Source organism: Catharus ustulatus, chromosome 6, assembly GCF_009819885.2.
Source record: "Catharus ustulatus isolate bCatUst1 chromosome 6, bCatUst1.pri.v2, whole genome shotgun sequence".
Classification (NCBI taxonomy): Eukaryota; Metazoa; Chordata; class Aves; order Passeriformes; family Turdidae; genus Catharus; species Catharus ustulatus.
The window spans coordinates 60,616,131-60,642,824 of record NC_046226.1 but is presented as its reverse complement, the minus strand read 5'-3'; the positions used below and the strand labels follow the sequence as shown (position 1 = coordinate 60,642,824).

At 39.1% G+C, this 26,694-nt stretch overlaps 1 protein-coding gene across 4 annotated transcripts in view; it reads left to right on the top strand.

Annotated features, from left to right (window-relative positions):
• HIPK3 (homeodomain interacting protein kinase 3) overlaps positions 1–25,675 on the top strand; it is a 65,739-nt gene extending 40,064 nt beyond the window's left edge. For 2 of the 4 annotated variants that reach the window (XM_033062589.2, XM_033062590.2), the window contains exons 3-16: positions 5,006–5,129; positions 8,207–8,326; positions 9,916–10,002; positions 10,849–11,033; positions 11,791–11,950; positions 12,336–12,459; positions 14,732–14,853; positions 14,985–15,112; positions 15,216–15,377; positions 16,226–16,519; positions 17,782–17,922; positions 19,358–19,593; positions 19,883–20,010; positions 21,629–25,675. In XM_033062589.2, the coding sequence (XP_032918480.1) occupies positions 5,006–5,129; positions 8,207–8,326; positions 9,916–10,002; positions 10,849–11,033; positions 11,791–11,950; positions 12,336–12,459; positions 14,732–14,853; positions 14,985–15,112; positions 15,216–15,377; positions 16,226–16,519; positions 17,782–17,922; positions 19,358–19,593; positions 19,883–20,010; positions 21,629–22,081 (2,464 nt within the window). In that variant the 3' untranslated portion in view covers positions 22,082–25,675. Of the gene's footprint in view, positions 1–5,005; positions 5,130–8,206; positions 8,327–9,915; positions 10,003–10,848; positions 11,034–11,790; positions 11,951–12,335; positions 12,460–14,731; positions 14,854–14,984; positions 15,113–15,215; positions 15,378–16,225; positions 16,520–17,781; positions 17,923–19,357; positions 19,594–19,882; positions 20,011–21,281; positions 21,349–21,628 lie in introns of all 4 variants that reach the window. The other 2 variants (XM_033062592.2, XM_033062591.2) reach the window with 2 other exon arrangements.
• The last annotated feature ends 1,019 nt before the right edge of the window (positions 25,676–26,694 follow it).

The following is a 26,694-nucleotide window of genomic DNA, read 5'->3' as shown; positions in this document are numbered from 1 at the left end:
GTGGGGGATTCCTTGGTCTTGTAGAGTGAGGCAGGGCATTAGAAACACCTGTCTGCTTCTCTTCCCTTATTTATTATATAATTTGAATAATGTTACTATCACTCATTCTTCCCTGAAGCTTTATAGTTCTAACCAGGGTTTCTTCTTGTACCCAAATCTCTTCAAGTCTTTAATTTATATTGTTCTTTTCTGCGTCTTTTCTATTTGATGTATCCTTTTTCAGATGGGGGTGACCAAAACTGAACACAGAATTCAAAGGTGAACACACACTATTCAAGGTGAGGGAATATCACTAGTTTTATATAAGGCATAATAATTTTATATGTCTTTGTCCTTAAAAATAAATACTGGTGTCTTGATTATTTTTGCTTCCAATTGTAAAATATTTTTCTTGAGTAATCTGTAAAGTTGTCTAGATTTTTCATTGAAAAGTTGGTTAATTTATAAGATAATTTCTTCTGGGTAATTAATTAACAACTATGGTACATTAATTTTCACTATGGTTTACTCTACACCATGTATGCCTCACTTCCTGTTGTTGTGTTGGTTTAACTGCATATTTGAAATTCCTTCTGAAGACCACCACTAATCCACTGCAGAGCCAACTGAACTTGACATCCTTCATCATTTCCAGGTTTTGTCATTACATGGTTCCTTCCCATTTCATCCTTTAGATCACTGAAGTGTACTTGCCTGGGACTTTTTTCTGGGTATTGCCACCTTGATTTTGATCCCTCCAGCCAAGATTGTTCCCTATGTTCTTTCAGATCTTGAAGAAAGGTTTGCATTCCTTCAGGTACATGATAAAGAGAATGAATTGTGCATGAGAAAACTCGTCAGAATGCCCACTGCCATAGCTCATTAATTTATCCACTGCATCTGATCCTTCTCTCAGGCCTCCTTGCTTTAGGAGAAGAATTGTGCATCTCACAAGCCATGTGTGGTTATTCCTTTCAGAAGGGATGTGCTTGCTGTGATGGTAGCACGGGGAAAGAGGTTTTCTCAGGCTGGTAATCTGGTTTGACTTTAACCCTTGCAAATTGGAGTCATTTACGTGAGTTCCCCATACCAGGACTTCCACCAGATCATTAATTAATAAAAAGAAAAAAAATCCTACCCTTTTGATGGCTTCCTTGCATTACTATTTCTTATCATGGTGACATTGTGTTATATCCAGAGTAGGTAATTATTAGGCATGTCAGCACAGACAGTGATAAATAGAGTAGTGAAGTTTGAGGACAGCAGGTGGGCAGTAAATAAACCAGTGCTGTGATCAGCAGTCCATACATTGACCCTACCACACTGCCAGGGAAATAGAAATAAAAAGCACTCAACCTTTAGTCTCATTTCCTTGATCTGATGTGTAGTGTGACTGTGTTATAGGACCTTCAGTGGGAACATATTTGAAATTATTCCTGCATTCAACTGAATTTTTCATGAAAGTACAGTTCTGGGAAGCTGCTGTTCTTACTGTTTTGTGCAGTTCTTCAGTTGTTACTTTGTACAATGACTGTTGGGTTTTAGCTTTTTCATGTAACTTCTGTTGTAAATTGGATTTCTAACCAACCATTTCTAGGTAATGATCATCTGAAATGGTTTGACTTATTTTTGTGGTATGGGTAATTCTTCATTCTTTGTTCCCCCAATGTAAGGGTTGGAAGAAATTTTCAATTTTATGTTACTATGCTGCAGTTTTGACCTTTTATTTTTTTTTCTTTTTTTTTTTTTTTAAATCCTCCATCAAGGAACTATCTCAGTTTTCTTCAAATTTGTTTATTTTGTTGCTTTATTCCAAGCTGGCTAACATGCTGAAGTTAAACTACTTTATGAAATCTTCTGGTCTTTAAACGAGTTAATTTAACAAATTGTGTGATTTCTTTTCTCATAAGATTGCAAAAAGTTATAGGATAGTATATGTATTTATGACCTCTGATGTAATAAATAGAAATGTGACTATCCAAACAAGCAGCTGAAACAAGTATTCATTTGTGACTTTCATCTTTTTAGACCTTTCTAATTGTAAAGTCTAAGCTGTGCCGGTTTACAATGTCTTAAATAAATGTTTAATTAACACTGATAAGAAGGAAATAGGTGGTTTATCTCCAAAATCTTGCTTTTAATTTAAGTAAGATTCTAAACCTGAGTTTAGAAAATTCTGGTGTTCTCCTTGTTGATATCTTGGTATGGGATAACAGGTGGTTTGCTGAGGTGGAGACTGTGGTGTCATCTGCTGCACTGAACATCTTGTGATCTGCAGTAAAAATCAAGCAGGAGCGTGTATGTGTGTGTGTGTGGTGCTGTTTTTAGAGAGAGAAATACTAAGTTTCACTATTTTTTGAGTAACCTGATGTTAGAGTGAGTGTTGGGACATCTGCAGTTCCTGCCACTCTCATGTCTGTGCTTTTGAGGTACATGGTGAAATATTCCTTACAGGAGAAAACAGCTGTGGATCATCCTAAAAATATAAATTGAAGAGTGATTCTATCCACTTTAGCACTTTTCCCTGCAGCTCTCCAGACAGATTTTTAAGGGGAACTTTAAAAGAAGGAGAAACAGAAGCAGGTGTTTTTGAGCATGACGTTAACAAACTTTCATTTAACAAAAATATTTGAGCTGGTTGAGACCGCTCCAAACATAATCAAGCTCAGTTACAGTTCTGCTGCAACTTAATCTGCTGTGAGAAAGTTGCTCCATTTGAAAGACTAACATGAGACATGGGAAGAGACATTGGCCCCAAAAGAGCAGCAGCTCTTCATCTTCCTCTCTTGAGGCTGGCCTGAAAATGTTTTGTGTCCCCTGCAGTGCAGAATGGTGCAGGTAGCTGTGCTCAGAAGCACATTTATTTCTTCTTTTTCTGCATGGTACATCCCAGTGAGGAGCACTGAAATACCTCCCTCTCCCTTAGACTTGTTTATTAGTGCTTTTCTTTGTGAAAAAATAATAGATTACTATATTTTAAAACACAGTTTGATTTTGGTTTTTTTTTTGGGGGGAGGTGTTTTTTGCATTGTGTCTACCCTCATCCTTCTTTTCTTTGCCACACCGTCTCTCCGTAGGGACAGACCGACGGACTGCGGCTATTTTTGTATTAACCACTGAGTAAACCTAAGAGGTTTTACTGAGCTTATTTTAGCAGAAGCATTTGTTAAAGCCCCTGTATCCATAGGCTGTGTGTATATTCATTAACTATTCAGGGCTGTAACATAATACAACAAAAGGAAGTGTATTTTAACAGAGATCTGTAACAACCATAGGCAGACTGGCACCCAGCCAACAGGGAAAGGCAGACGTTTCTCACTGCTATTTCTGTCTTGTGGCATCCAGAGATATTGAATTGATTTCTTGGATAACAGAACTAGCTAAGACTTACTGCAGTGTCACGATCCTGCATTGCAAAAATATGTATGTTTGATCCCCAGAAGTTTTATTGCAGTCAAATCTTTGGAGGCAGTGGAAAACTGAGCCTCTCCAGTTTCACTGTGGCAAGATTTACCCTTCATATAATCACCAAAATGGTTTGTGGCAAGGATGGGGAGAACTGAAGTGCTAGCATGAATGGAAAGTACGTAATTATTTAACAGAATATCCTGTCCTATAGATTTTCTTATGCACATGAAGTGTTGGATTTTCCCTGTGGCAGAAGCCCGAGGGGCTTCCCTGGTCAGAGATGGGGCAGAGCATTGGGAGTCCTTTCCCTTTTCCCTGGTGGTGAATGTGCATCCTTGGAGCTTGAAATCTGTCTGGGTACAGCTTCTACCAAGTACCCCTTGTGAAAAGGGATGGAGATGCTTCAGCTCTTGGTCTGCTCTACAGCTACAAGAGAGCTTCTCTGTCCTGATGTAGCATAAAACCAGGAATTTGTTCCCAATCCAGTACATGTCAGTAATTTAAAAGTAAAGGTAAATGTCCAAAGAGAGTGAGATATGTAGGTATTTACTATGAGCAGAGTCTGTTTTGTGTGTGGAAGGTCAATAGACTATGCCAGGATGTGCTGAAGCATAAGATTTGTGAGCTTTTACCCAGGTGAGAAATCTCATGTTTCCTGATCAGTTGGATGCTCCTGTTCTGCCCAGCTGCAATGGGAATTACCCTCTTGGTTTTAACCATGTTCTGTGACATGCTAAGCAAACAACAGATTGTCTGCTTTAAAAGTAGATCCCTTTATAGTGTGATGCTTTAAATTAGATTTTACATCTCTAGGTGTCTTTCTGCATTAGAATGCAGATATAAATTAATTCTTTTTCCTTTTGTTAATAGCTTGAATGAGCTGGGAGGGAAGGTTTCAAAAGGACAGATACAATGAAAATGGATATTTGTGAAATACTTGAGTTCCATTCCATGTGAACAGAGACGTTAAAAGCCCCTTTAGCAGCTGTGTCAATACCAATTTTTCTGGTTCTTGAGTGCAGACATAAATTCAGATGGTGTTGGTTAAATAATTCACGTTTGTTTTGAGTGAAAAATAACACCTGCTCTGTTTAGCAAGTGCAATGCTTTCATTTAAGTGATTTGAAAATTGATCACATTCAGCTGATTTGGGTACATTAAGGGATTTGCAGTTACGTAATTAAATTGATATTTTAAATACCTTTAACTGTATTGTACAGTTGAGAAGTGTTCAAGTGGATTTTCAGATAACACTTCCAGTTATTTTGGTTTTTTTGAGAAAAAAGATTATTGTGTTTGCAATGCAGTTACAATATGACATTGAGTGGACAACTCATTTGAGGCAAAAATTCTGGATCAAGGACATGCTGTTTTCCAGGCATATCAGTTATTTTCATGTACATAGCAAACTGGTACTTGGAGGGCAAAAAACCATCTTGGAGCTGCAAAACATTACCACAGATTACCTAGATAAATAAAAATGCAACTTTTAATGCTATGGTTTTATTGAAATAATTATCAAGAAACAGATTTTGTTGTATTTTTTTTGTCGTGTTGGATTGTTGAATGGCCTTTCTTCCCCAAGGACAAAACTTGAGTAACCTTGTTTAATTTGCAGAGCACCAGAGATCATACTGGGATTGCCGTTTTGTGAAGCCATAGACATGTGGTCCTTAGGGTGTGTGATTGCAGAGCTGTTTCTTGGATGGCCACTCTACCCAGGAGCATTGGAATATGACCAGGTAGTAGAAGAAATTTCATAAGCATATGCACACTTTCTGCAACTTAACAATTTCAGATCATTAAATCCAGAGTTTAAAATGCTAATAATATTCCCTATTATGTAAGCATTTCTTCAAGCCTGTTCAATGCTTTTAATTTAGCCTTATTGATTGTCCTAGAAACATAAATCCTGATTCTGAACAAGGCTGTAGATTGTGCTGCTTTTTTTGAATTAAATTTCCATTTCTCCTCCTCCCTGCATCTTACAAAATAGTTTTTGGTGTTGAAGCTGTTTTTTCTGATGGAAACCAAAGTTTGCAGCTACCATCACTGCATTACAATCTCTTTCATTTGTCATGAGCAGGGTTGACTCTGGAATGTCTATTCAGATGTCAGGATTAATTGTGTTCTGAGTATTTTCTGATGCTTTCTGGAAACCCAACAAAGCTCAAGGATTTGAGAGGCTGAAATTGAGAATGGACTGTCCCAATCCTACTGTAGATAGGCAGGGGTAAAGCTTGGAGCTCTTAAAGCTCTGCCTTTGCTTTGTTGGAGTTTTCAGCTGCTGACGCCATCAGCATCAGTAAGCAAACTTAATAAAGCTCCACGTTGTTTCTAATGAAAGATGTAGAACATTTTGATTTTGAACACTTAGAAAATAATGTGGAATTTGGGAGGAATGTGATCAGCATCCTGACTATGCCCACCTGGTTTTGAACTGTGCAAGTGAAGCAATCTCTTGAAAACCCCAGAAGGAACAGCTCTGGCTTCTTACTAAATTCTAATCTTTAATTCAGCATTTATTTAGGTTATTCAAGTCCTGCTCATGGAGTGGGATTTAGGCTCTCTGCACTTAAAGATCAGAGCTACTTTTCTGAAAATTTGTTTGTTAGAACCATTTTCAGGGGATATAATAATTTTGTGTCAATGTTGGTCATGTTTCATGTTATAGTTTCATTCATTTACACAAAATACAGCATTTCACATGTGGAAAGTGAGCTAGGAATGGAATGTAGGTTGATTCTTTGATACATTTAGAAGACCTTTTTGCACACTGTTGCTGTTAAAATGGAAAATTAAAGAGGAAATATCTCACAACCCATATAATTCACTGTTCTTTTTAAGGATAAAATGAAGGAATTTGTTTTTTGGAAAGAATCTATAATGCTCACTCAAAAATTTCTGAGAACATGACAAATTTAGTTATCTCTTACATATTATTCAAGTTTGCTGGAAGCCTCAGTTACTGACTCATCCAGCAACTTGTCTGATGCTCATGTTGGGGATGTCATGGTGGAAAGTGGGGCTGCAACCTCCTTCACAGCAGCTGGAATTGCCTTGCTTTAACCAGCCTTGTAGCTGTGCTCCAGCAGGTCTGCAAAACTTGCTTTGGACAAATTGGATTCAGGGTTTTTCCCAGTTTCCATGAGTACAGCAGGAGTAGGAGATGGCTTCCAAGGGAGTTGCTGTCCTCCTGCTACATGGTGTGTGTCACTGAGTAAAACAAACAGGCTCTGTGCTGCATTTCCCCCTGTCCCCCTGGTGTGTGGCAGCCAGCACACTGGCCCTTGAAAAGGAGCTCTTGGTTCTTAAATTAATTTGTGGTTAGAAGCAGTAACAGCTGTATTTCTCAGTGGAAAACAGCCCTGTCTTCTGAGCTTTAATATTTATTAGAAACAGGCACAGGTGCTTAACTGCTGAATTTTTGAATTAATGCTTTTCCCCTCTGCTTTTTAAGACTGTTTTCTGAGGACATTATAAATGATCTAGAAACATTTCTGGTCAGAGTAGGATTCTCCTTACTCCCTGAGGTAGGGAATTATGGAGGATATTAAACACCAGAGGTTGGCAGCATTGTGTTTAATTCCTCCCCACTTGGGTCTGGCACTTACTTCTCACCAGAAGCCTCACATATTCCTTTTACTCTCTACTGCCCAGCAGTTTTTCTCCTCTCAGGTGCTCCCAGCTCTTAAGTGCTCTCTCTTTCATTGACTTTTTTTTCTCATCTCTCAATTTCTGATATGATGTATTTGGCCACTCTCTCTTTTTGATTTTTCCCTTTCTTCTCTCTTATTCCCTGGATGCTTCTCCTTTTCCGGGGGCTGGCTTACCCCAGCACACCCTCTGTGGTGTGGGACCCTGCCCTTCAGAAGTTCAGCCCTGGCTGCTGGAATCTCTACCTTGTCCACCCCAACCTGCAACAAGCTTGGTTTTCAATTATTTCCAATTGTTGTTCTAGTTCCAAGGTGGTTTTCAATTTTGAAAGCAATATTGCCTTGGGATAACTCTCCCCTTGTAGAGTGAGTTAAGATTGCATGCACGGCAGTTAAAACACATCATGTTTCAACAGATTTCTGTTGAAGCCTTGAAACTTAATTTTTCTAGGTAATCCATCGATCACCAACTATGATAGGTAATGCAAAATGCATAGTAAATCATCTTCTAAAATAAATGCACCTTCATCATTTCAGAGCAGAGTTTCTGTCAGGCATAAAGCCAGTCCAATCCCATCACACTCAGTAGCAGATTTTCTTGGACAACAACACTATCTTTTGCTGCCTGGAGCTTGTGCAGGCACTCCCTTTCCCCATGGAATGTTTCCTTGAAATGCAGGTGTGTCAGATGTGTAAAAGACTGATACACTGGAAACAGCAAATGGGAAGGATTTTTATCAAGTTACATAATGAGAACATGCAAAAAAAAAAAATCATTACAGTTCTGTAAGCAAACAAAGCACTCCTACTGATTTTCCTGTTTAGAATTAAAACAATACATTTAGGATTTCAGTGGGTTGAGGAGGTAGTGACAGCCACTCTCCCCAGCTCCTCATTCCTGTGACCCAAGCTAAAAAGCTTGCTTATATAGGTCACTTGAGAGGTTTGTTTATGTGTGCCTTTCTCTAGAGATGGAGAGAGCAGTGCCAAGTGCTCAGGGTTAGGTTTCTCCCCTCTGTAAGATGTAACTGTCGAACTGTGGTGCTCGGAGCATGGTTCATTTTGTCATTTTGTCATTTTTAAAATGGAATTACAAGTCTTTAACTGTTGTCTGTTTTGAAAAAACAAGAGGTCAATTATTTTCCCTGATGTTTTTTCCTCAGATTCGTTACATTTCACAGACTCAAGGTTTGCCAGGAGAGCAGTTGTTAAGTATGGGAACGAAAACTGCAAGATTTTTCTGTAGAGAAACGGATGCACCATATTCTAGTTGGAGATTAAAGGTAAACAGTAGAACATAGCTGGAAAACACAATATTTTGGGAGCAGAGGAAGCAAGAATGCACTGCAAGACCGTTATCTCCCTGGTGCATCTCCTGTGGTTTTCCCCAGCTCCTGCTCTTTATCCCTCCCATTTTTTCTGTTCCCCAAGGTGCAGCTGCCAGGCTGTGCTATGGCCAGTGTGTGGCTGCCAGGTGGGGAATTCAAATTAAGCCTTGTGTCTCCAGAGCTACTAAATGAGTGGGTTTGTTTTGTTTTGCTCTCTTTCTTGCTCAGTTACTGCTTTTCACTTCATGTAAGGAATTTGTCTCTGAGGCCCACACTGCTCTGTCAACATTTGCCCAGAATTGGCTTCAGGATCAGAAGTTCCTAGGAGAAAAAGGAGATTAACAAACAGAATGGCTGTGTACAGCTCATTTCTTTTAGCTCTCCTGCTAAAACAGCCTTTGCTGGCTGAAAGCTGCCATACAGTGAGTGCAGACAAAGTTAAAACAAAATGTAATTTTATGTTCTGCACATCTTGCTTCTCTCTAAGCAACTTCATTGCACTCTGGCCATAAGCAGAGCTTTTGCTTCCTATGCAAATAATTTACTTTTTAAAAAATTTATTGTTTCATGGCCCTACTTCTCTGGGTTTACCAAGGAAGCAGCCAGGACTTGTTGCCCCTGTCAGTCAGCCCCAGTTGTGTAAGTGCCCCCAGCAAGGTGGTAAATTCCATCACACCAGCCTGGCTAATCCCACACAAGCCCTTGGTCTTGAGGTGACACTTCACGTCTGGCTTTTCCATGTCAGAGCCAGTTCTTGGTGCAAACAGCCCTCTCCAGTTCCAGGAGCTCTTTGTTACCTTGGTTCATTAGGAGTTCTGATATGGACCACTGCTCATCACTTGCAGTTTTTGTCAAAGTTCATTTTGGAATTTTTTCTGTAATCTGTATGTTAAAAGCTTTTTCCCTGAAGTCCCACCTTGCCTCTTGCAGCACCAGCCTACTGGTGCTGTCTGTGTTGAAAAAATAAAATTATAACAGAAGGTGCTATACCAACTCATAAACCATTCATTCTCTAGGATGATTTTGTTTTATACTTCAGTATTTAAAATATTTACACCACTTGTTGTGTATGTGGGGGAATAAAAATATAAAAATAAACAAAGAATAAACAAGTTGAACAGAGACAGCCTGTTTTTTTGGTTTATTTCTTTTACACTGATGTGATGCTGCTGGTGGGGTTTAAGGCCTGAGTTTGAGAAAATTGGTAAAATACAATAACAGAAAAGCTGTGATATATAAAAATATAAGAGTTTCATTAAACTGCTCTATGCTAGGCTTTCAGCACTTCCTGTGTGATTCATAAACTGTCTGTTGTAATCCAGTACTGTGGTTTGTCAGATTTAAAATATTGTAGTTATTGTCTTTTGAGTTAGGGAATGAAAGTAGCCAGTAAAGCAGCATACAAATATATAATTAATATACTAATTATTTGAGGGAAAAAACAGTGGTTTTTAGGTCAATAAATACATAAAGTTACTTTGTAGTTATAGATGGCCTTTATTGACAGATACTAAACTCAGCTTTCCTTTTCTTTTTTTTTTGAGACATTGGAAGAACACGAGGCAGAAACAGGTATGAAGTCTAAAGAGGCCAGAAAGTATATTTTCAACAGTTTGGATGATATAGTGCACGTGAGTACTAAAACCTCCTTGCTCTGCAAAGGAATGTGATTTTAAAACTTTTTACTGGTTTTGAAAGAAATGCCTATTAGAATATTATTTATTGTGTCTCCATCACATTCATTCTTCCCTGCTGCTCTGGGGAAAGTGTCTGGCTGTGTCAGCCCTTTGAGCTTTTAGTAAAATTTTCTATTGCGTGTGTTAAACAGTGGAACTTGTCCTTGTGGTGGGAGAACCCTTGAATTTTGTGTAAAATGTATACTTTCTCTTCTGCCTTGTCTGCCACTGTGGCAAAGAATAAACAAAGAATGCCTATGGAACCTGCTCTGTTTATTGTGTGATTTCCAGTATAATTCTGTTATCTTAACAATATGGTTCTAAGTGCAGTTTTTTAAATTTTGTTTTTTAAAAAAAAACTGTTTCCTCTCTTTTCTTTAGCTTTATACCTCCCTAGTCAATAAGGCAATTTTTTGTTGTCTTTCATATCTTGAGAAAAGGATCAGATCTTGTTGCAAGGTTGGCATTAATACATGCTTGAAATTGTTTTTTGAAGATCAACTCTGTAGTCTATGTGTAGTCATATAAAGATCTTTATTACAAATTTTACTTCTTGAATTCCAAGTACCAGACTGGAATAAAGGCCTCAGCAGTTTTTAACTTGGGAGGTTGCAAGGGGGGAAAAGTGTGCATGCCTAGAAAAAGTCACCAATTCCAAGCCAGCTCTTTTGGGATAAGACAAATCTACTATAACCCATGTGATAAAAATGCTGAATATTAGTATTTTATAGCAGAAAACAATACCAGAAATAATTAAACTAATATGAATATCTTCTCTCTGACTGTTTTGTTTGATGCCAGGTGAACATGGTGATGGATTTGGAAGGAAGTGACCTGTTGGCAGAGAAGGCAGATAGGAGGGAATTTGTCAGTCTGTTGAAGAAAATGTTGCTTATCGATGCTGATTTAAGAATCACTCCAGCTGAGACCCTGAACCATTCTTTTGTTACCATGAAGCACCTCCTCGATTTTCCTCATAGCAACCAGTATGTAACATAGAAATCTCTGTTGTTGCAATTCATTAGTCTGAAAGTGTTGTTTCTTCTGCTGTCAGAGAGGAAAAAAAATCTTTCATTGTTTTTGCAGTGTCTTAGAAAATTCTTTCAAGTGCTTTCAGTACTAGATACATCTGCTGGGTCAAGGAAACTGCTTGAATAACTATGTTTTTTTCTGAAAGTAGCAGTTAGAGCAATAGATTCCAAGTTGTTTTTATGCATGATTGTTAAAATTCCAACACTGCAGAAACTTGGGCATGATTTTTGGAAGTATGAGGGGCCTTAGTTCCTGTCAATCATTGAGGGCTAGGCTAGGCATTTCCTCTTGAGGTTAACATCTCAGAAGCTTCCTTTCATGTATTGATTAGTGTGGAATATATTGAAAGTTTTCTTGCAGTTCTGGAGTTGTGTATTTCACTGTGCATTTCTTAAAGTTGCAAGCATTTCACTGAAAGAGCAAGTTTTTCCCATCTTTCCTGTTTGTACCCAGCTGTTAGAATATGGTGTTAGATGAGAGGAGAAGGAGTAGCAGTATTTTTCTTGAATTTAAAATATGCACCACAGAGGCTTGATGTGACCACAGTAGCAGCAGTGTTTCTGTTTTTCATCCTGTGTGGATGATCCCATTCTGTGAAACTGGGAGATGTGGGGTTTGAACTAATTTTTTTCCCCTTATTTTGGGGAATTTTTTTAAACCTTTAACAACATGAAATGGTGATTAAAGCAACTTCTTTTCTGGTTCTGGTAGAGTGAAGTCCTGCTTTCACATCATGGATATTTGCAAATGCCGAACAAACCTGTATGACTTAAGCAATTGCAATAAAACATCACTGATGAGATCAGTTGCCTCAGGCAGTGCAGCCAACCTGACTGCAAGCTTTACCAAAATTGGTCCAGTAAGAAGTCAGGTAAAAACAACTTCCTGTTTTTCTTGGTTTGGTTGTATTTTGTTTTAATTGTAAGTTCCGTTAATGGAGTTTTTCTAATTAATTTAATAATTGAAAAAATTGCATCTGTTAAGTGGCAAAATCTTCTGTCTTTTGTTTTTTCCTAATGTTTTCTTAAACAAATAATTTAGAATATGTTTCAAATGAAGTTACAAGCTGGGATTGTCAGTGCTGTATTCTGGTGCCCTCCAGTGGCCCAACTGATGGCTTCCTGTGAAATGGATTTGAAATGTTCATTTTTATAAGTTATTTTGGTTATTTACTGTATGAAGTGGTGGGACAAGTGTGTGAGAGATGTAGATTCACCCTTGCAATAACTCAGCCTGTGTTGAATCTGTTCCCACAGGCATTAACTGCATCTGCCCACTCAGTTCTGCACCAAGGGATTCCACTGCAGGCAGGAACTGCTCAGTTTGGTTGCAGTGATGTTTTCCAGCAAGCATTGATTATATGTCCTCCAGCTATTCAAGGTATATTCATCAGTAATTGTCACAGTTCCTAAAATATGGGTGTTAGTGCCTGTCTGTTAGCAATATTTGAGTTTTCCATTATATCCACTTAAGGTTCATATTTAAACCAACTTAATTATGTCATTTAAAATCAGCCTGTGAGTCAGATGCACCTACATTGCACCTTTCTGAAAGAAACAGCAAATCAGCACCTACAGAAAATTATTTAAGCAATCCAGAGCCCATCTTCATATATTACACACACATATATAGATTTATGTCTTGGATAAAGTAGGGGAAAAAAGTTTTTGAAAGGACAAGTAATAAAGAGGGTGTTCTGAAATAAAATTTGAGAGGAAACAGGAAAGATGAAGGGAGTATCAGTGTCTTATCCTAGTAACAGTTATTTATGAAAATGGGGAAGGTGGTTTATATTGTTTGCTTATTAACTTAGCTTGCTTATAGTCTTTGTTCCAAAGATGTAATTTGTTTGTCTTGGTGATGTTCAGCTTCATGTTGAGATCAGGTCTTGAAGTTACAAAATTTACGGGGAGTAGTTTTTTTAAGATTGACCTTAGTTTTCCCTGTGCATTTTAAAGTTTCAGAAATCACACTAGATGCACTCTGAAATGAAACAAACCAAACATATTCAACCTAAACTTAAACTCCAGGAAGTCTTAATCTCTATAGATAATGACAGATACAGCAGACTTTATCAGTCATGTTATTTGTGGCAACTGCATCTACCTTGGGTTCCAGAAACTCACGAAAGGTCTGAGTATTTACCAGGCTTGTCTTGTAAAGCTGCTTCACACAGATTTCCTTCTGAGCAGTTAATTATTTAAATTATATATGTTCTTTGCACAATGGCATACTCCATAATAAAAAAAAAACAGCAAACCCTGTTGTTTTCTTATTCCCAGATGAATAAAGTGATTTGTAGAAAAGGGAACAGTGCAGGCAGACACTTTATCTGTGATTTGTAATCTGTATTCTTAGTATGATGATAACTTTCCAAATTTAAATTCTGCTACAGCTGAAGTGAGGGGGATATATTGTTTTCATCACATAGGTGATGAGTTGCTGGCACAGATGAAAAGGGGATATTAATGGTATCTGGCACTGCTTCAAAGTTTCCCAGCTTGGCTGCTCTGTGGAATATCTGAGTGCTAAAACTCTCTACTTGTGTCAGAGCTAAGATGTTGCTCTTCTAGATGGCTGTGGGGAAAGAAATCAGTCAAGTGCGTTTCAAAATGAAAAGCTTTGAAGTGCATGGTTATAACTCGGTATTGTGTTGTGACATGAGAGAATTACATCAGATGAAAACTTTTCTTTCATCCTGTACTGTAAAGATTAAAAAAACCCAACCAAAACACTTACTAACTTTAGAGTAGTAATTCTTCAGTAGTTACCTGTGCACAAGGATTGCTTAACCTTTGAGTGAAGCATGAGGTGTGAAGTGCAGTCAGAAGATGAGATCAGGGATATCTTTTCTGAGCTGGTATTTTCTTCAAGCATGGCTGCTCTGTTGCAATGTCTGTTAAGAAAAATACCTTTCATTACAGTTTGACATTATTATGTAAAAAAATGTTATTGTAGTAAGCATTGCAGCATTGCTAGACATGTGTTGGTTTTCTGTGACAATAATGAAGTTTAGGGCATGAGATGCATCTTTTTTGTATTATGCTCTTGTGAGCAGTGCTATAGTTTGTGCTATTTTGATGAAGAGAGGGACAGGATTATGGATTCTACTGTAAATATTTGATGAGGTACACAGAAGGTTTTACATTGTTTCCCACCAAAGAGATGGCAGAGAAGAGGGACATTAGACATGTGGCACTGCCAGTTATGAAAGCTGAGAGGAATGTGTTTCAGCCTGCTGGAAATACAGAGCATGAGGTGTGCAGGAGTCTATTCTCAGAAGCTTTGAAATTCAGTTCTGCTTACTTCTGTCTGCTTCCTTTCAAATTCTTTTAATGTAGTTTGTGATAAAGAGTAAATGCTTAGCTCTGCAGAACTTTTCTGCCAAAGTCATTCCTCTTTCTAGTAGTCTGTTTCCAAATAGTAGCTATTCTGGAAACTACAGCTGAAGTTTTGTGCAGATAAGTTATGGCACAAAAATGTTCTAGATGTTAATTTGTTTGGCTTGAAAGTCTTAAATTATGGAATTAGGTCATAAGCACATTTTTAAAAATGGTGAAATGTTTTTAAATTGTCCTTTGCGTTTGCTCAGAAAGTATATGCAAGACGGCTGTTTGCCTAGAGCTTGGTTGTGTGTTTTTTTCCCTGACAGGAATTCCTACCAACCACAGCAAACCCACCAGTTTCTCACTGAGGGTGGATAATGCAGTTCCACTGGTGACCCAAGCCCACGCAATTCAGCCACTACAGATTCGAGCAGGAATCCTTTCTCAGGTTGGCCTACTTTAAAGCAAAACTCTTACTTATTCAGTTAGTAAATGTTTTTAGGTGCAGAGTTCTGCTGCAGTCCCTCTCCTGGTCTGTGCTGAGTGTTGTTTCAATGAATTTTCTGTTGTGCTTCCCAGCAGGCGTGGTCGAACCAGACGCAGCAGATCCTGGTTCCTTCCTGGCATCAGGTAGCACCAGTGGCAGCTCCAGCCACATCTCTGTCCTCTGATCCTGTGGCTGGCCCACAGAGGCTTGGAGACTGGGGGTGAGTCCAGCTGCTTTTGTGCCACACCTCAGTGGCTGTGATTTGACAAAGGAATAGGGGTGCAAATGACCTGCAATATCAACCTGCCTCTCCTTTTCCTCAGGAAGATGATTACCCAGGGCACCCACTACAGCTCAATGATACCACAGCCTCTTTTAACACATCAGATAACCTTGTCTGCCCCTCAGCCAATTAGTGTGGGCATTGCACACGTTGTCTGGCCCCAGCCTGCAGCTACCAAGAGGAACAAACTGTGCCAGAACAGGTTGGTAGAGTATTTCTAAGACAGAACATTCAAAGACAGTGTAGCTGTCGTTGCTGTTTTGTGGGCAAGGGAACAACTTGTAAAAGTGACACAGTTCCTCTTAGTCTTTTGGAATAATGTGTGCTTCCTCCTCAGGTTTTCAGTGTTATTTTGGTAGTAGACTAGATGGGACAATACTTGCAATGCTAGTTAGTTTTAATTCTTTTTGATTAGTCTGTGCTTATCCTGGTGGAATGTTGTCTTTACAGGCTTTGGGAAGGTATAAGAACATAATATTCCTAAGTTCACATAAGGGAGGATATATCAGGTTTAGACAAGTGAAAATAAAAGAGAGGCTGTATAACAGGGTTGCTGTATGCCTTGCAGTCATCTTTCACTGATAGCCAAAAATACTTCAGCTGTTTGCTGAGGAAAAGATAAGAAAGTAGTGGCAAAGGTGTGGGGTGCTCCATAAGGGGAACAGTATGGGTTATGTAGGCAGTGTCAGCAGTGCTTTATTAGGCAAGGGGTTCATCTGGAGGTTACCAGCTCTTGTTTTCAAGGAGAATCTTTGCAAGAAATATGGCTGGATTTTGTTTGCTGTTTTTCACCCAAACGGGAGTTTTCATTTGTTTTTACTTTTATAAGAAAGTGGGATTTTCAGTATACTATATTCAGTGTTGATGTCTTTGATATTACATGCTTGTCAATGTGTGAAACCATCCATGCCGAGTATTTTTGCTTGTGTTTGTCTAAACTTGTGGCTTAGCCTACCATTTTAGGCTTAGCCTACATTGCCTGCTTGGGTTTTGTTGAAAACAGCAGAGTTTCCAGGTCTCTAAACACCAAACAATGCATTTCCTTCACAGGAGCAACATGCTACAAAACACCAACATCCAAAACTCAGCCTTCATCTCTCCAAAGATCCTCAACCTGAAGGCTGTCAAGAGGCTGAGTTGTGTGGAAGCACAGGACAATCTGAACTCAGAGGGACAGGAGGGTGGGTGCTGTGGGGCTGGGCTCAGGCTGGCCCCTGACCCCTCTGTGGCCAGTGGCCCACGCCAGGCGCTGTTCCTGGCCAGCTCCCCCAGCCCCGTCAGCGTCATCACCATCAGCAGCGACACCGACGAGGATGACGTGGCACGGACGCACTCGCTGAGGGAGTGAGCACCTGCCTGCCTTCTTGTTAAGCTTGGCTTAAATATACTCTTTGGTGCCTAAAGAGGCTGACTAGAACAGAGCTGAAGTAACAAAGTAGGGATTATAAAAGGCTTTCCAAGGATTCGCCTTGGGCAGTGCAAGAGCCTGGCCGTGGCTCTACCAGAGATGGACCCCAAATCACAAATTTTCACACTTTTATAAGTTTGGGTCCATTTTCATATTGGGGTTCGTTGTTCAATTCCAGCCTCTGGTTCTGCAGTTCCATCCTTCCAGATTCTGTCCTCAATTCTCTGCTGCTTGCACTTCTTGGACCTGTAGTTGCAACAGTGTCTTTGCTTGTGGGACTGGAAAAGGATTGTTTTGTGTGACTGCACTGTGAGGAGAGCTTGCTAACACTTTATATGAAGTTCAGAGTCACACACCAGTGCAGTACAGAATCTAAAAAATATGAAAGCTAAAACTTGAGGCATCATTTTAGCACAGCTAATGAATCTGAGTTAGAAAAGGACAAACAGTGTGCTCCTAATCAAATTTCAGCAGGAAGTTAACTCTGTAGCACCCTGTTATTGAAAGGAAACAACACCACCAAAAATCTGCCTCATTAATTGTGTGTGTTATGCCCTTTCAAACCACCCAGTTTTTAGGTGTTTTTTTCATACTGTCATGCCCCATTTATTTGTTGAAGAACAATATTCTTGCTGTGTATACTCAATGTTACCATTTTAGCAGTAGCATCCAGTAAATATTATTACATTTTTTTACTATTTGCTGTTTTTTCACGATTACATTTTCTACCTATGGGTAGAAAATACTTCTCTAACAGTGTGGAAAGGTGAGCTGGGTGTTGTCCCCCAGTGGAGTTTTCTTTCACAGAGCTATCACAGATGCAGGCAAGGCTTAAAAGTTCAATGCTTGTTTAACTTCATCCTTACTTGTAATAATTCCGAACTGGAAGAACTTGTATTTTAAATCTAAGCTGTGTTAAAGGTTTTAGGGCTCTGAACTGCTGTGGTAAAACATTTTAATCTACTTGGTTTAGTATTGATTCAGTAAAATAATTATCCATTTAGTAGGTTTCAAAAAGTTCTCATCTAGCCTAGAATTTTAGAAGAACACCAGTTTAAAACCTGGTTTGAATGTAAAAGAAGCAAAGAATTGGATGTTAATTTACATTTAAGGAGCATTGTCTAATAATGGACCCTTTTTAATTCCACAGTTGCCCCTGAATGAGTGGTGTGTTTGCTGAGTGTGTTTTTGTGTGCAGGTGTAAAGGGAGCCTGGAGTGTGAAGCCTGCCAGAACACGCTGAACATCGAGCGCGTGTGCTCCCTGAGCAGCCCCGACAGCACGCTCAGCACCAGCTCCTCGGAGCAGTCCAGCCCCTCTCCCTGCAAGAGATCCAACAGGTGACAGCTCAGCCTCCTTTCAGCAAAAAGAAACTTCTTAGTATGCAACAGGCCCAGCTTGCACTAAAAAATGCACAAGTTTTGTTATGTTGGCAGCTGGTGGGGGTAAATGATCTGTTTAAAAATTAATTTACTGGCCTAGAGTTGCACAGCATAGACTGCTCTGTTCTCATTCCTAACAGATCTGTCTTGCTGCATTGGAAGCTTTGAGGATGCTCATTGAATGGTGTTCACACAGAACATATAAACATGCTGCATGCAACTTCCTTTGGAATAAAAGTCTAGATTTGCAAGGTTAAAATAAGCCAAAGTAGTATGCGATAGATTTGGTCACCACATATTTTTAAATTTTTGCAGCCTCTGGTTTTCCCATTGTGTGTCTTGTAGTCTTTAATGACATTGATGCCTTTTCTCTTCTACCAAAAGTGGAAGTAGTTTCTTCTACCAAAGAAGTTTCTTCTACCAAAAGTAAGGCTCACGTAGGTGAACACTGTTCAGATGAACAGCTTTTAAATGTTCTTATCTTCACTGCCTCATGTCTAGCTTGAGCCTTCAGCAATTTCATTGTGCAAAGTGAATTCTATTTAAGGTCCTAATGAAACAAGTTTGTTTAAAAAAATTAAAGATTCTGTCAGAGCATGTATTGACAGAGAGGTGGAATTCCAAGTCTGCATCAGGTAGTCATACTGGCTGGTAGTTAACATTGTCAGTCCTTTGATGTTCTTTAATAACAAAACATTCCAAAATTTGGATGAGTTTTTATAAAGACCTGCTTGATTTTATTGTATTTTCTTTGAATTGTAGGGAACTGACTCTAAATTAATTCCCCTTGGTAATTCTACTTAATGTCAATAGCAGAGGAGTGTGTTGGATTCTGGTTTCAGTAACATTCTACTTATATTAAGTCAAGTAATTAGCAACTCAAAAGTTGTTAATAGAGAAGTGCAATTAATTGCTCAGTAGTTGTCACATTATCGCTATTTGTTACTTGAAAAAACTCCAAATCACCTGATTCTGTTGGTTAAATCTTCAGACTTTTGTGCTGGCCCAGTACCAAAGTGCTTTTCACAAGAAGTTAATTTTCATTACTAGTTTTATTTGTATTGTCCTATTTTAAACAATGTGCAAAAAGGATATGTTATGTGAGCTGTGAATTCACTAAAGGACTTGAACATATGTTTAGGCATTAGTGAATTCACTGCTGTTTCTTGTGTGCTGGAAGTTAATATTGATGTACTCCATCAATTTTTACTATGAAGAAGTTATCTCTTTTGTCTGAGCCTTGCAATTTGTGGGCAGGGTCTAATTACAATGCATCATTTTTATCCACCTTTGAGTAATTTCACTTCTATACATTTAATGTGTTAATTTAAGAAAATGTACCTGCATCATGAAAATCTCTTTGCTTCATTGCAATACTTTTATTTTCTGACAGTATGTCAGATGATGAACAGGAAAGTGGATGTGACACAGTGGATGGTTCCCCAAGCTCAGACTCCTCAGGACATGACAGCCCCTTTGTGGAAAATGGCTTTGTAGACAATAACAATAAAAATAAGGAAGCAAGAGCCTCAGTTAACCCTGAAACCAAATCAACTGTTTGCACAGTAGTGGTACCACCCATGAGACTTGAAAACAGGTTACATCTTGAGGAACAGATGGTGAATACAGGTAAGTTAATTCAGGTGGTTTTCTCTTTCTGTGCCAGTAGATAAGAATAGAAGTTTCAGTATTTATTTTATATATTTATTCTATATATATATATATGAAGATTTTGATCCACTTCTACAACTGCTAATCTGTAGTAACCACTTCTAAACAGTGCTAATGTTTGACTTTAACTGATGTATTATATCATTATTTCTCCCTGCATGCTTAAGCAAATGAAACCTTGTGTGACTTTTGCCAGAAGAGACTAGAGACAGCAAAAGCATAACATTTTTTATTTCTGTCTTGGAAGATGCTACGTGCCAGCCGCTGAGAAAGGGTCGGTCTGTCCTGGGAAGGATAAACCAGTCTTCTGTGGCAGGAAACCGTCAGCAGAAACTGGCATCAGCATTCCATCAGCAGCATGGAAACTTCAGTCAGGTATGGGCACTCACATCTGACAAGCTCCAGACGTGGAGCTGGAGAAGTTGAGTTCCAAACTGAATGCTCACAGTTTCAGTTGCTGTTTGTGGCAGCTGCAGGTTTTCAGTAGCTTGATTAAAGAAGTGTTCAAATCTTGAAAAACACATTTCAACTCACTGGGCAAGTCATAAGTATCTTTCATTTTGGGTAATTTTCTTAAAACAGCTGACTCGATTTTAAAAAATAGCAGAAAAGCCACACTGGGAAAATTGTCTCAATGGCTGGACAATGTCAAAGCACGAGACAAAAAGAAAAATATGTTAGCATTTCTTTTTCCTGCATCCAAATGCTAAAATACTCCTGGGGTGCAATTTAAAATCTGCAGCTGTATCTCAGTGTTGTTCTGTCAGTAGTGTGCATGAAAATCTTTTAGTTTGAGAATCCAGAGGTGAGATAGAGCTCAGCAAACCCAACTCTTTCTTACCTTTGCTGCCAGGTAATGGAGGGGAGATGAGACTGTGATTGTAGTTCCATCCAATGTTAGAAGATACCTAAAGCTAATTTAAAAGTTAGTTTTATCATTGCCCAACAACACAGTAAATGTGTCTGCTGTGGCTGAGAGCTGAAGTTGACAAATGACATGAAGCTTAAGCCCCTTCTAATTAATTATCTTGGACCTGTAGCTGCATTGAGCTTTTGGTTAGATAGCTGGAGGTACATTAATGTGAGAGCAGTACCTGTTTGTGTAAGTCTTGCAGAGAAACTGTGAATATTGTAAGTTAAATGCTAAATGAAAGCATGCCATGTGTAGATAAGAGGATTTAGCAATAATGACTTGAATAGTTTAGATTGAAAGAAACATTTGGGTGGGTGACACAGTCTCCCCTTCTGCACAATTATGCAAGAGGATTGGTTTAATTAATTCTAAGTAAACCTTAATATGATCAGTGTGGTATTAATTTTTAATCTCTTCAATGTCTGCAGCTCCTCAGCCTCTTGGCAGAAAGCATAGAGCGTTATTTTCATTACAAAAATTTATGCTGATCCTTCCTTCTTTGGTAGATGCCCTATGTAGTTTGAAGTCTGCATCATTTAATGGGAGTAATTGATTTTTAGTCTTTTCTCTTTATAATGATTGCCGCATCTTCCTGTGATCATAGACCTAGACTTCTGTTTGCCTAGTTGTCTCAGATATTTTCAATCCGTTTATTATTTTTCCTGCTCTCCTCTAAAATTTCTCTCCTATTTGTCCTCTTTGTGCCTCATTATGGTGCCCAAACTGAATGCAGCACTTCCAATTGATGCCAAGCCAGTGCTGAGTAGAGTGGAATAAGCACCTTGCTCATGTGACACATGGTATTTCTGTTAAAACAGCCCAGCATGGCATTTTATCCTTCTTTTTTTTCCTTTTGCAAGAGCATTAAAATAACTTGTGTTCCGTTTTCCATCTCTTACTGTCTGTGCCGCTACCGCCATAGCTAACGCATCTTTTTTGTTCTGTCGAAGCATTTAACAATCCCTGTCCCTATACTCCTCCCGATTTTAAGTTGACTAGTTTTAGTGCATTTTCCTCCATTTTTCCCCACTCTCTTTGCCCCGGGGATCTCTAAGCCCTGGCCCGTTTTTGTATCGCCAGGTCCAGCACTTCGGCTCGGGGCCGCAGGAGCGGAACGGGAACTTGGTGCCGCGGAGGCAGCAGCAGCCTTTCCTCGCAGCCACGGTGGCCAGCCACGCCTTCTCCTTGCCCCAGGGCAGCCCCAGCCACCTGCCAGGAGGGAGCTCCCACCTGGGCGCCCAGCCCGCCATCCTGCCGTACGCATCGCCCGCGCCCGTGGCGCACCTGCTGGCCTCGCCCTGCGCCTCCAGACCTCTGCTGCAGCACCCTGCCCACTGCTACAGCCTGGCTCACCCCGGCGTGGTGCACCAGGTGCCCGTGGGCATCAACCCCCGCCTGCTGCCTTCCCCCACCGTGCACCAGACTCAGTACAAGCCCCTCTTCCCGCCCCACTCGTACATCGCAGCGTCACCCGCCGCCTTCGCCGGCTTTCCGCTGAGCCCCACCAAACTCAGCCAGTACCCCTTCATGTGAGGACTCGGCTCACACAGGAGTTTGGTTCGAGGAGAAACATGGTGTTTATCACGTATTAGCCATGGCACAACAGGAAAATTATTTTTTTGAATCATGTAGACTTGGGTGCAATTTAAACAACTCTGAGCTTTAAAAAAAAAAAAAAACAAAAAAACAAAACAAACAAACTCACTTTTAATGTGTTTTGCACATTTGGTATAACTTGTCTTTGGTCATGTTATCTTCTTATATAGTAACTTTAGACAGGTGACTTATGGGAGCAGAAATCTGGTTTTGCTCCTGCTATTTTTTATAAAATTGCCTTCTAACTAGTGCAAGACACGTCTACATTTGGGAAGCCATTCAGTGTACAGAACTAGAGCAACAGATGCACATGTGTCAGCAGTACAGTGTAGAAGTAACTTGTTTGTGTTGCGTACCTTGGTGTTTAAATGTTGAGTCACTTATCTAAAAGTTGAGCTGTTGTTCTTCACATTGCATGTGTCTTTTGCATGGGCAAAGAAAAGGCCTAAACATTGCTCTTAAATGTTGTTGTCCTGATAATCTCAGCTGCATTGTAAACTGTTCCCACACATAGTGCCTTAAATATTTGAGGTTGTTAATGTTATTACTTATATATAAATGTTGAGGACTGCAGCACTTAAAAATTCAGATCTGCTGATTTTTTGATAGCGTAATGCTCATTTTGGGTTTTGTGTGGTATTATTTTAGTATTGGGTGTATTTTCCTGATTGAGAAGGCAGCATGTTTTGCTGTAGCTGAATTTTGCTGTCTTTTTTCTTTCCCCCACTCCCCCCAGAATGATCTAGCTTCAAGACAGGACTTTAGTAGTGCTTAAGGAAAGTTGATTCAGTAGCTATTGAGTAGTGACACACAAGACAGTATTTCATACTGGTAAATGGAACTGCAATACGACCTAAGTAGTTTATTTTAAAAGTGTTTGTCTAATTGGGTATCATAAAATGTTTAGAGGTGAGGTAGGCATGACTGACTAGCTAACGAAAGGAGAAGCCAAGTCTCATTGATCTGTGATGTGGTTTCATCTTAGCTTGAGCAAACCATGCAGTATTTAATAACTAGTAGCAGAATATTTACTGTTGAAGCTTGAAAAAGATGTGAGTTCTTTGTGTGCAATCTTTCATTTATGCATGGGAGAGATTTTAGTCTTTTTACATGAATAGTATTTGTTTTAGCCTGTTGTGGGTGTTTGCTTATTTAATACATTCCGTCAGGGACGTAAATTACATGCTTTTTGCATAATTTTTTTTCTTTCTTCTCCTTAGGAAGTGTGTCTTTCTGTTTTTTGTTTTGTTCAAATGAAGTTGCTTTTGCAGCACCAAAGACTTAATCATCCATTTCCTATAAAAGGTAGCTACTTTTTCATAGACCTCAAGTATACTGTAGTGTAGAGATGGGATTTATGGAAGGTATTAAGCTGAGGCTGTGTTTTAGCTTATGGGCAAGTAATAAATTGTATCATTTATCTTGAATGTATCATAGATAAGCTGCTATATAATGATTGCCACTTCAGATAGCTGTGAAATTAGGTGATTAACTAGTTCTTTCTTAGCCTTCTAATTTCTGTACAAGTCTAATTACATGAAATAGAAGCTGGGTTTTGGGTTTGGTTTATTTTATTTTGTTTTTTAATTTCTATTTTGTTTTCATGTTTGAAGTGTTGTAACTACTATACTGTAAATGATGGAAGATGATTGCATATGTTTTTTTGGGGTGTGTTATTTGCATCAGTATTTTATCTCCATTAACTTTGAGCTCATCACTGCATATAAGTGGATGTATTAATGTAACTTAATTTTTTTATGTTTTCATATTGGCATTGTGTAGACACTTAAGAAGCTGCATCTTGCAGGCTTGACTTAACTTTTTTTAAAACAAAATCTGGAATACAATCCTTGCAATGTTGACTGGAATAAGAGTGCAAAGTTGAGTTTAACTCTGTCAATAAGCTAATAACTGGTAATCTTTTTCTTTACTCCACTAACACAAGCAGTGTTTTATTTAATGAATGTCTGAATGAAATAAATGTGCCTACATTTGATTTATTTTTTAAGTAATAACTAAAATACAACAGTATTAGATCATTAAAAAAAGAAAGAAAATACCAGCAGTACATTTTTAATCACACTGAAAATTAAGAAACCTAACTTTTCCCAGAAGTTTCGATGTTTTTAGTAATCAACTCTATGCATTTTGTACAAGTGTGTGTGTGTATAAAGTATACATTAGCAACTAGGAGTATCCTGATGAATTTGAAATCCTACCAACACGCATGTTAAAGCCTAAACATAGGGAGTCAAATTGGATGTCCACCTTTACCACTTCAAGCTCGTGCTGTGTGGTCCAGCAGGCAGTTTTGTGTTCACTCCCTTTTTTTGGTGCTCACTCCATTGCAGGCAATGGACACACCAAGAACCACCAATGCAACCAGAGCACATGGATTTTTGTATTGTGGTAACAACAACAACAACAATACTGTTTTGTTTTGTTTTTCTTTTCCTGGGGCCACGGGGATCATCATGGGTCTGATGTATTTTCTGTACTTTCTTTTTACTGTGCTTGAGGTTTGGAGCTGATGTGCTTGTTAAATTGACACGGTTCTCTGTGTATCACCACAGTATCCTGCCCTCTGCAGGAAAAGGTTGCTGTAAATGCGCCCCAAATTAGATCTGCTGCTCTTTCTATGGATTGTAATCTTAGAAATGTCTGCATTTCAAAGAATTAAATATTTGGGATCCTGCCACTGCTTAAATTGAGCACACCAGGTGACTTTTTCCCCCCTTCCTCCTGCAATATACTCTGAGAGAATGGACTCTTGTCACTGCAAGTGTCTGGGGTCCATCTGCAGAAAAAAAAAGCTTTCAGGGTGAGGGCTTTTTCTGTGAAAAAAGTCATCCTCTGGGAAGCATTTTCACACCATACCGTTTTAATGCCTTTTTTAAATAAAACACTGCATGACTACAGAATTGCATATCTGCATTTTACTTTAATTTGCAAGGTTTTATATGAATTTCTTGTGTTCAGTTTTTAACTTCAGGGTGTTTTATTGTTTTATTGGTCAAATATGCTACTGTATTAACTTTTGTTTTGTTTTGTTTTAATTTTTAAATTTTCTGTTTTTACTGCTAATTAACGTGGTTTGTGTTAAGTAAAAGTTAAATCACACTGCAAGCTGTAGGAAGACTTGTTCTAGAAACACCCAGTGATAGAGACTTGATTAATAAGGTTGAACTGTTACTGTTTAACAATTTGTAGACTTGTGGCTTTTTTTTTCTTTTTTTTTTCTTTCTTTTTTTTTGCTTTGGATTTCTCTGCTACACTAGTTCGCCATGTAGCAATTGCACTGTGCAATATTACAATATGAGGACTGGGAAAATTTTTTATGGATGTAATGTCTCTTACAGTTTGCGATAGTATTTCTTTCTAGTTCTCAGTGATTTAAATGTGACCAAGCCTTCTGTACTTTGTCACAAAAAGCGGGTTTTCCAGGTGACTATTTTGGTGAGTGTCAAAATAAGAATTTATGGTGTATTACTGTCAAGATTCACTTTGAATTAAAATATATATTGCAGCAGATGACTTTTGGTGGGTTTTATTTTTTTGCCGTGTTCCATGAAGGCAAAGATGATGAAAATTCACTGATAGGGCTCTAAAATTCTGAAGTAATCATTCAGCTAAGCTTCTTTCTGAAATTTTAGATTTTATTAGCTTTCAAGGCTTGCTTCAGAGGGTGTTGAGAAGCCATCTTTAGTGCAGCCACACCTTGAAAGCTCTTTGTTCTGGATGTCACACCTTTACAACCTTAGAGGAAAGATGATCTGGCCCAGATACCAAACCTTGCTTAGGTTTGTGGCAACTGCTGCCTGGCCAGCAGGAAGATGCTTGTGCTGCTACAGATGGCCCCAGTGATGGTCAGTGGCTCCAGATGGCCACCTGGTATGGACCAGGCATCCGTGGAAGGCACATTTGGCAGTGCTGTTGTCAGCCAAACGTGCTCGCTCTGCCGTGGGGTTGCCGTGCTTGCTGAACACTGGTGGCTGGGTGCACACGCCTGCTTGTGGGGAGTTTGGTTTCTGTGCCTAGCACTGCATTCGAGGGTCAGGCAGAAGTGAAATGTGAAAGGCTGAAATGACAGTGCAGTGTGGTTTTGACACCAAAATATTTCAGAGTTGTGATTTACTAAAATATGAGTATTGGTCTAATACCCATATTCAACTGTGACGGACAAAAGACTCTCTAACAATTTAAAGTTAGAAAGGGTATGTTTATTCAGCACTGGGCAGCAGCGTGGGGTAGCTCCCTAACACTCACTGCAAAATTACAGGTGATCACAAAGTCTATTTATTGACAAAAGGTTCAAACAAATACATATTCATAATACCAGCCCCTCCCATCCCTGCTTCCTATGGTAATTAGCTTGAATAGCTAATAGCGTGGTTGGCTTCTTGAATTAAGTCTGGGGTCGTTTCTGTGGGGAGGGGTCTTAGAAGGAGGAAGTAAGATGAGTCTTCCTCGCCCTGACCTTTTCTATTAATGACAATACAAATGGCTTTTGGGGCAACTCCAGTTTTGCAAAGAACGAGTTTCTGGCTGCA